This window comes from Malus domestica, chromosome 09, assembly GCF_042453785.1.
Source record: "Malus domestica chromosome 09, GDT2T_hap1".
In the NCBI taxonomy this organism is placed as follows: Eukaryota; Viridiplantae; Streptophyta; class Magnoliopsida; order Rosales; family Rosaceae; genus Malus; species Malus domestica.
The window spans coordinates 18385941-18395146 of record NC_091669.1 but is presented as its reverse complement, the minus strand read 5'-3'; the positions used below and the strand labels follow the sequence as shown (position 1 = coordinate 18395146).

Below are 9206 nucleotides of genomic sequence, written 5' to 3'. Positions count from 1 at the left end.
TTGAACTATATTATTACTAATCAATCTTTTGTTAAAAAAAAAAAATCGATTCTCGCCATAAACAATTTTGAATTATATTATCACTAGTTCATCTTTTGTTAAAATCAAAAAATTAAAAAAAAAAACCACAACAAATTAGTGAAAAATAAGGGCACATCTCCAATGGGCTCTTTAAATGGGTTTTTAGCTAAATTTTAGAGCAGAATTGAAAAACCATCTCCAATCACACTCCTTATTCATCTTTTAAGATAGGAATTTTCGTAGGAGCTCCTAAATTGAGAGAGTGTGAAATGTGCTCCTAACATGAACTATTATTATTTTCATATTATTTTAAATAAATAAAACTTTATTGGTCGATAATCAGTATACAACTTGAGAGAATATTTTTTATTCAAGTGTCTTCAAAAACAAATGTTTTCCAATAAACTGTTTATGATGCATGATTGAATTTACTAGTCTTAGTTGAGATGTAACTAGAATTATTGGAATTGTTATGGTAGCTATTTATGACCATGGTGATTTATTTTCACTACATGATCATCGTACACATCGTATAGCTATCTACGGCCGTCGGAGCACTGCAGGTACCAATAATTTTGGTAGAGGTTGGACGTGCTAGTAGAAGCTAGTTAATGATCAGGTAGACACAGTGAGAACAAGGAGACATTCGGGGCAGACGAGTGGGCGTGGCAGTGAAGCCATTCACCTACAGACTTTGGGCGAACACCTTACCGCACGTTTATCTAGTTTGTAATAATAATTTGCACGATCGTACATTTGATTATGCTTGCCAGTACACTGCTTTTGTGTTAACTGTTATGTGAACTACTACCAGCTCTAGATTGATGTGATAATAATGGGATTTTATCCCTTGATTGTGGCCCCAAGTGGGGAGGTTAATTTGGTGTCGGCCAACACATAACGACCCTTAGTTGGTTATCGGGTCGGGGTGTGCCAAACTACATGTTAAATATATCTCTCGAATAAATACGCTTCGAACTTATTTTCTGATTGCTGGTTCATCAACAACACAGAGAGAGAAAGGGCAAACTCAAGTAGCAACCAAAAAGGCTTACAACGAAGATGAATTTCTAATTTTAAAACCACGAAGTCTGCAAAATTACATGAAACAAGCCCTCGTGCTTCTAAAAGATACATACCAACCACCTTGTACAAGCAAATCATAATTTTCGAAAGATCATGAAACTGTGTCATCAAAAGCCAACTGCTAATCTCCGTCGACAACCTCATCCAATCGGTCAAGAAATCCCTTATGAGTTGCGGTGTCGTTAAATCGAACCCCATTTATAGAAGCTGCTTCAAACTTTGTCCATAACTCCCGCTTTAGAGTATTCTCACCAGGATATTTGCCCACTCGAACAACGCTTTCAGCTTCTTTCCAGATGGGAGTGCTTTCTATCATTGCAAAGCTGCCACCTGCAGGCTCTGACAAAATAAAAAATACGAACGATTAGAATCAAAACATGTCCAGTCAATCTGTGTGCTCACAAGTAAAACTAGTAAAGGAGTAAATGATGAGTGGCGAAAATACTATGAAGAGAAGATGTCTTGATTGGGTGAATGCCTCCTTGACCATCATCTTCTTTTGATATAGAAAAATTGATATGGTTATCTAGAAGATGCCCGGTAATGAGCAATTGGGAATCAGTATCAGCATTGTTCGGAGACTTTTCATCATGCGGATCAAGTAAAACACAAGTTTTTGGAGGCGATATGCACCATTCTGGTGATGATTCAACATGGTTCTTTCTAATTTCTGATTTGAACGGCTGTTGTAGTGCCAACAGCTCTGGATACCTGAAAGCCAGATCCCCAGAAGCTTCACTGCCAGAGGAATCGCTGCAATACGTGAATCCAACAGGAAACGGGGTGGATTTATGAACCCCATGATGAACCTTTGGAGAGGACTCCGAAAAGGGTTCGAGCAGAACACATGATTTAGGAGGAGACATTTTTAGGCATGGAGTCATCATATTCACAACCATGGATCCCCCTTGCTTTGGAAACATTGGCGGAGGAGAAACAAACCCAGACTTGAGATTGCTTCCTGCTTCAGTAGTAACTGAATCAGAAGGCTTAATTGGAGTTGGCTTTGCTGCCACAAGCTCAAGCGAATCATTTGCATCTCCAAAAGTAGCATGAAACTTTTGTATCCTATCAACAGTACATGAAGTCATTCTCTCAAAGACTGGTGATCTAGAAGGGACTGGGGGTCTGGATGACAGAGACTTTGATATGGGAAGAGGGGTAAGCTTAAACAGATGTCTCCCTCTTTCGATAGTGCAGTCTGCACGCCAAGACACAAGGGGAGAAGGAGAGATTAAGGAGTCTTGTGGACTCGCAATCCCTACACTCTCTCCTTCGTCTGCAGCAGACTCCACCGGATAGGAGAGTGCCTTCTGAAACCTGGGCATCCATGGCTGCAAACAGTTGCATAAATTTGCGTAAAATGCAGATAAAAACGAAATTCAAAGATGAATCATATAATGGGTAAGAATTTCGCAGACCTTCAAAGACGAAAGCATCTCAGACAAGAAATTCGGGAAGGATTCGACTTCTTTGGTTGCTTTTCCTTGGCATTTAAATGCTTGCACAACCAATTCATCAATCTGCAGTCAATTTCAACACAAATCACACATTCTGACAGATTTACAAAACCCTAAAGAAAATGCAATTTTCCAAATAAAGACGAAAACTTTAACAATTTTGCTGTAATTTCCACTTCTGATTGTTGAGATCGAGAGAGAAATTGTGTTACCTGGTGCGTTAGGGCAGAGAGATCGGACTGAACGAGCAGGAGGCGATCGAGAGCGTCGTCGTTTTGGTGGTCCTTTTCTGCTTTATCATGTTCTTGGACCCTGAGCTTGCGTGTTTCCTTTTCTTTCTTCTTCGCGGTGGCGAATGATTTAGAGAACCTCCCTCCTCCTCCTCCGCCGCCGCCGCCTCCATGGTTGTTCGATATCTCCCTCAGCGCCTTCCTCACTAACCTCCCTTTCTCTTCGTTTTTCGGCATCACTCGCTCTCCTCCCGCTCTCTGTCTCTGTCACTTTCTCGAATTTCATCAGTACCGCTGATTTTTTCGTTTCTTTTTTTATATATGTATTGGGCTAAAAACATTATTTGATCCCGGGCCAAGCCCATCATACCTAAGCCACCCCGGACATGAACTTTGACCATGTGTCGATATTACTTTAGTCTAAAGAAGGCTTTTCAATTGCACTGTACCAATAAACAGTGTTTTGAACCACATTTCAGTTTATTTACAAGATTGCCACTTGGATGCTTTTAACCAATTTTCACTTAATTTACAAAATTACCACTCAGGCTTAAAAACCTATTTTCAGCTGTTGGCTACATTTCACGTTTGACTCAGCGAGAGAGAGAGAGAGGGGAGCCTGACAAATTGGAGAGAGACAACAGCTGGGTGTGCCTCTGGCGAGCGGAGAGAGGGGGATAGAGCGACTACAGAGGAGGGAGACACAGGGCCTGACAGATTGGAGAGAGATGGGAGCTACGGGTTTGGACTGAGTGAGAGAGATATTTAGGTAGGTGCTCTGCCAGGCTCTCTCTGCCGCTAATCTTGATGCACACGTGTTGATGATCGTGGGAAGGGAAGAACGATGGTAAAGCTGGGAAGGGGTATGAATTTGGATTTGAAACGAATACCTTTGTATATTTGGTTTTGTAGTTAATTTCACCTTCTGGGTTTATGCTGGGTTTTAGTACAATTTTAAAGGGAGGTATAATCTGGTGAGGTTTCTCAAGACCATGCAGAAGGCAGGGCTTTATGCTCACCTTCGCATTGGCCCTTATGTTTGGGTTGAGTGGAACTTTGGGTAATTTTTTTCTCTAGATCTATAATTTTGGCTTTTTTTCTTTCTTATTTTTTAGGATTTTCCACTCATTCTATTTTCCTCTCCTAATTTTAGAAAAAAAGTATTTAATTTTTCTGATTGTGTGGTTTGTAGGGGTTTTCCTATTTGGCAGAGGCAAGTTTTGATTTTTACTTTTCTTTTTTCTCACAGGGGGCTCTCGGAGAAGCATGTAATGGAGACACCACTTCTGTCATTATCTTTGGAAGTATTTGATGGTTGACTGGATGATCCTATTAGCGTGTCCTTCCGAGGAGGTTTGTATTCATCTTTCCACTGTTTTTGGAAAAATGTGTAGAAATCATAAAATGCTTCTGAAGATAGGTAAGCAACAATTTCTAAAATTTTAGTGTAATCTTTTTTCATTATGAAGTTGTTCTAATGCTAATTAGTGATTTCAAACAAATTATGTGAAGTGAAAAGTGAAATTTTGTATGTTAAGCCGCCACCACCTAGAACAAAAAATAAACACCCGCCACTGCTTTTCAGCTGTCGTCTCCTGCGATCCATTCAAATCTCCGATCGAAACAGGTATTTACTTCCGATTCCATTGATTTCAGATCGTTCAAATTTTCATCATAATTCGCAATCAATCTCCCAAATTTGTTGGATTTAGGGCTTTGTATCTGAATTATTGCTGAAATTGTGTGATGGGTTGAATGCAGAGAGAAACTTAGGGAAAGATGAGCGACGTATTCGAAGGGTATGAGCCCTACTACAGTGAGCTATCCGCCAACCTCACCAAAAAGTGTACGGTAGCTGGTGCTCTCAATAGAGGCCAATTTTTTTTTCTCACTTTTCCTTATTTATTTATTTTTGTGAATTTAATATATACATGTAGTTGCGTTATATTTTAGATGATTTATGTTGTATTCAGTTGTGCTGGTGTCCTATTCAACGATTACTTTTGTCTCGAAATCTTCCGTTCTAGCTCTCCATGCAAAACCGAAATCTTTGGTTCTCTCTAACTTCCTTTCCTCTTTTTTTTTAGTTGATGTTAATCTCGCGCCGATGGATCCCTTCGATTTGAAATGGTATACTATTGCTACTTCATTTTGCAGCTTTATTATTTTCATTTGATTTTTATAATTTTTTTGTATTTTACTTGCATTTAATTTGTTGAGATCTTTTGAATTCGGCTGCTTGAGTAATTAGGGATTTGGTTCCTTGGAGTGTCCTTAGGAGTAGCAGATTGAATCGATGAGATCGACGGCTTTGCCGTCTGGGATTCCGAAGTTGTTGCCGGATTTCCGACGAATTTCCAGCCCAGTTTGTGCGCGGCCTGTCTTCAGATCATAGTGAAGCGAGTTTTATTCAACTCAGGTACTGTATTTGAGTTTTAATTTTGGATTTTTGTTAATTTGGACGACACCCTAACAGTTTGGTTTTGCGGTGAGTTGTGGTGCTTTGTCAGGGCTTTCCCAGCTAAAAGGGGATTTTGCGTTTTGTCTCCTCAGTTGATAAACCTGAGATTTGACAGTAGCTAGAACGCCACTGTTACTTTTTGGGTATGTTTTCTGTCCTACTTTTTCCCAATTTGAATATGTATTCATAGTTGTCGGAATAAAACATATCTGTAGTTTTTGGGAAGAGCTGATGAATGATGGTATTTGTTCCTTCCATGTTAGAAGCATTTCGTGGTTTTATTTCATCTTATTTGCATGATTACTTGCCACCACCTCCGCTGTTTCCTGTATTTTCTCGATTTTTTTTGCCTGAACCAGATCTATCTGATTCGTCTAATTCTTAACTTTGTGTGGTTTAGTCTTAGATTTTGAATATTGATAAATTTGGATCTTCATGTGATTTACCATGCAGGATATTGAGTCTGTATGACATCAATGAGGAGGACATTGATGGTGTCACTGATCGTTCTCAGCTTTCAACAGTAACACAACCATCTCCACTCCAGATGCAGCTACCCATATTAGAGTTGCCAAAAGTTTGTTCTTCTCCATTCTGTTTATTTGTGATATTCATGTAATTTCAAACCCAGCATAGGGACATTAGATGCTACTAATTGTGTTGCGTTTATCTAGAACCTCCAAGGTGTTTGGTGCTCCTGCCTCCCTCCACCTTTCTGGAGTTGTTATTGCGTCTACTTAGTTTGCCTGAGTCGGCATGAAATATCTTAGTTGTATCTTTATGATATTAAAGTGAGCCTGTTTATGTGTGTTCAATTATGTCTAGGTTTCTTCTTTATATAATGTGGTTGTCACCTTCGTTGGAATTTCTGAACTTTTTGAGATGTGAGATATCTCTATAAAAATAATGCTCATCATATGACGGGTAATTTAGTAGAACAATATTAATACCGTTGCTTGAGTTGCGGGCATTCTGTTTTCCTCTTCTAGAATTGTGACTCTAGGAGCTTTTTATGATTCACCGTTTCTGTTTTGCTTTTGTGATGATATTTGGGTTAGGATTCCTATTTCAGTGTCGTTTTCTCCCATCTCTATAGGATATCTTTGCCACAATTAATCACGCCCAAAAAAATTATTTGCATTGATTTTTTCCATCACTGGTCAGCGGACACAGGTTCTGTAGATCAGTTAGCATGTTTTGTTCCAATGTACTGTCAGGAACAACTGTTCCTGAGAAGTTGAAGAGTACCATTCAACTTTTAAAGTTTTGGATTTCAAAAGATTAATCGACTCCATAAGCTATTAATAACTTGATTCTATAGAGACACCGGAGGGTCCTAATAAAGCCACTCAATCTGCAAATGTCAAATAAAGCAACTTATAAGTCTTATATATCACTCACCCAACGCATATTACTTTGTCTGCAATGGTACTGAAATATTGGTATACATCCCAACAGTGAGCATACATTTTCAAATATCTGCCACTTCAAGTCTCTGTGTGTGTTGTTTACCCCAGACTTTACACATCAATTTGGTTCTGTTTTCTTGATGGTTTGATGCGTTTTGTGTAGTGTTTTTCGGTCAATTGACTAGGTTCATATGATTAATTCCCATGGTTTCCATGCCATATTGGTTGAATTTATTTTAACTATATTTATTTTTGGTGCAGCCATATCCTCATATGAACAACAAGTGGAAGGTTTACAGGACATTAACCAATTAGTTGGGCTATTAGTTCCTTTACTTTGTGGTGTCCCTATTGTGAGTGAAAAAAATGTTCAGGTACTTTATAGTTGGGAAGATTTAATGATGCTTTTTCTATGTACTTTACTTTATTATGTTTTGATAAACGGAGGTTCAGCAACAGGTTACTGAAATTATCACTTATATATATATAACCTCCACCACAAAGTAATTTCCTAAGAAATGTGTAGTACTTTGTCTTCTGGGTTAGTGTTCTCTAATTTAGATTAGACATTAGGGCTTTGAGCTTGGTAAGGTTTCTTTTCTTGATGCACCTCATTTTTTTTATTTATTGTTTTTCTTTTTGGAGTTTTTGATTTACAGATAAATTCAACATTTAAATTCTCTTTTTGTGATCGTGCAGATTTTGTCTCTGTAATCAGATGGTTGATATCGATGTCTGATTTCGTTCTTCTTCACTTTCAAGAAGCACCGGTGTTTATTGAAGGTATATAATCCGTTTAGACATTTAGTTTTCAATGTATCAAGTATTTTGCGTTGTTAGTTTTCTGTTACTTTTGTTGCTGCCTGCCTTTTTTTTCTATTTTTTTTCATTTTTATCCGCTTCTCTTTTACTTTTGTGCAACCCATTGTCCTCAGTTTATTATCTTTCGTTGGATAATTTGATCGCCTAATGTATTCTCAAGTGATATCTTTGGTTTTAAACTGTTCTAAACAATTTAATCTTTAAACTGTTCAATGTTAACCCCAACATTTTATTTTCATTCTGTACGCATTGGAACCAAATTTAATTGGTGCTAAAAACGTACAGAGCCTTTAACTATACCATGAATGCAATGTTAGCCAATAAATAATTATAAAAGTAACTTTGTCATGGGCTATAATCATATCCAGCATCGTTCCATGATTGTTACCAACCTTTAAAATCAAATTTAGCATCAGTATGTTTTACCTCTCTGTTTCAATCTCAACCACTAGCAGCTACAATTTTGTATTAATCACCATTATCGATTGTTCTTAACATATGATCATCAGATCCCAATATGTCGACCGTCGTTTTCCCTACCTTATCGTATGTGAAACGATTATATTTGCACTCACTTTTATTTATTGGAAACAGTATTTGTGTCTCTCCATATCCAATTCTTGGTGCAAAATGTTTACAATTTGAATCTGTTTCATCTTCCTACAGCCAAATTGGAATCAATCTGAAAGAACTGGGTCTATTCGCGGTCTTCAAGGTATAACATTGATCACTCTCAAATTTCTTTTTCAACATTTTTTCCTTTTGCATTTCTAAAAAAAAAAAAAAACCTTTATTCAATATATATTGATATGGTCACTTATAGCAGAACAAAACTTCATCTTTTTTGTCAATATTTAAGTTTTTTTTATTTTTCTTCATGAACCAAGTCAGCCCATAACTCTGTAACCATCCACGTATAGAACTTATCCATTTTTGTCATTGTGGTATCAATACAAATTTACTCTTATTTTTTGAGGTGGGATTGGTCTTAAAACACAGGAACCAGAATTTAATTGATCCCATTGTTCTGTACACAAAAATTCCATCAACCCAAAAACCTCACGTGGAAAACAAACGTATTTACCTGTTTTTTTTTTTTCTGCTTTTCCTTAGTTTTAACCTATTTTTTCATTTTTTTTTCCGCATCATTCTCTCTTTTCATGATTAGTTTTAGCGCACAGTTTTTAAACCTCTTAAACCCTGTTCGATTTAATGTTTTGCTTCATTATTAACATTCATTTGGATTTGTGATTGATATCAACTTGGTCAGGTTTTCATTACTTGCAAAGCATCTTTAGAGTAATGCCTTTAAACTGTGTCAATTTTTCAATGAAAAACCTTGAGAACCTTATTCAGTATTTGGTGATTAGATGAAATATCAACATAATTTCCCTCGCTTTAACCGATTCTCTGTGATTAAAGTCTGGAAAAATACAGTGAAAAAATGCAGCTTTTTTATGGGATTGACAATTTTCGGCTTAGTTTTGGCTAAAAAAGAATTAGAGTGTTACTTAGTAAGTTGAGTTAACAAATTTGCAGGATGCAACAGAGCACATAGGACAAGTTTTCAAACGAGTTAAGAAGATCCAGCTGAAAAGAGCATACAAGATAGAGAACTGGTATGCTACTTTGTCTTTGTGTTGGATTTTGATGTTTAGGTTCTGCTGCTCAGTAGACTTCATAGTGTTCTAAATCTATATTGTAAATGTGCTAAAAG

The 9206-nt window shown here is 37.2% G+C and overlaps 1 protein-coding gene and 1 long non-coding RNA gene across 3 annotated transcripts; one reads left to right on the top strand and one right to left on the bottom strand.

Annotated features, from left to right (window-relative positions):
* Positions 1 to 988: 988 nt before the first annotated feature.
* On the bottom strand, positions 989 to 3160 carry LOC103443744 (uncharacterized). Of its 2 annotated transcripts, XM_029108332.2 has the most exons (5): positions 2780 to 3160; positions 2529 to 2630; positions 1647 to 2441; positions 1553 to 1595; positions 989 to 1446 (listed from the first exon to the last, which is right to left on the bottom strand). In XM_029108332.2, the coding sequence occupies exons 1-5, from the start codon at positions 3032 to 3034 to the stop codon at positions 1229 to 1231; spliced, it is 1413 nt and encodes a 470-aa protein (XP_028964165.2). In that variant the 5' UTR covers positions 3035 to 3160; the 3' UTR covers positions 989 to 1228. The 2 variants fall into 2 exon arrangements, with proteins under 2 accessions (XP_028964165.2, XP_028964164.2); XM_029108331.2 differs by having other exon boundaries at positions 1553 to 2441.
* A 1921-nt stretch (positions 3161 to 5081) lies between these two features.
* LOC114821825 (uncharacterized) lies at positions 5082 to 9111 on the top strand. The gene is made up of 6 exons (XR_011571404.1): positions 5082 to 5401; positions 5712 to 5835; positions 6929 to 7041; positions 7367 to 7450; positions 8156 to 8204; positions 9029 to 9111. It is a non-coding gene; the product is annotated as an uncharacterized lncRNA (long non-coding RNA).
* The last annotated feature ends 95 nt before the right edge of the window (positions 9112 to 9206 follow it).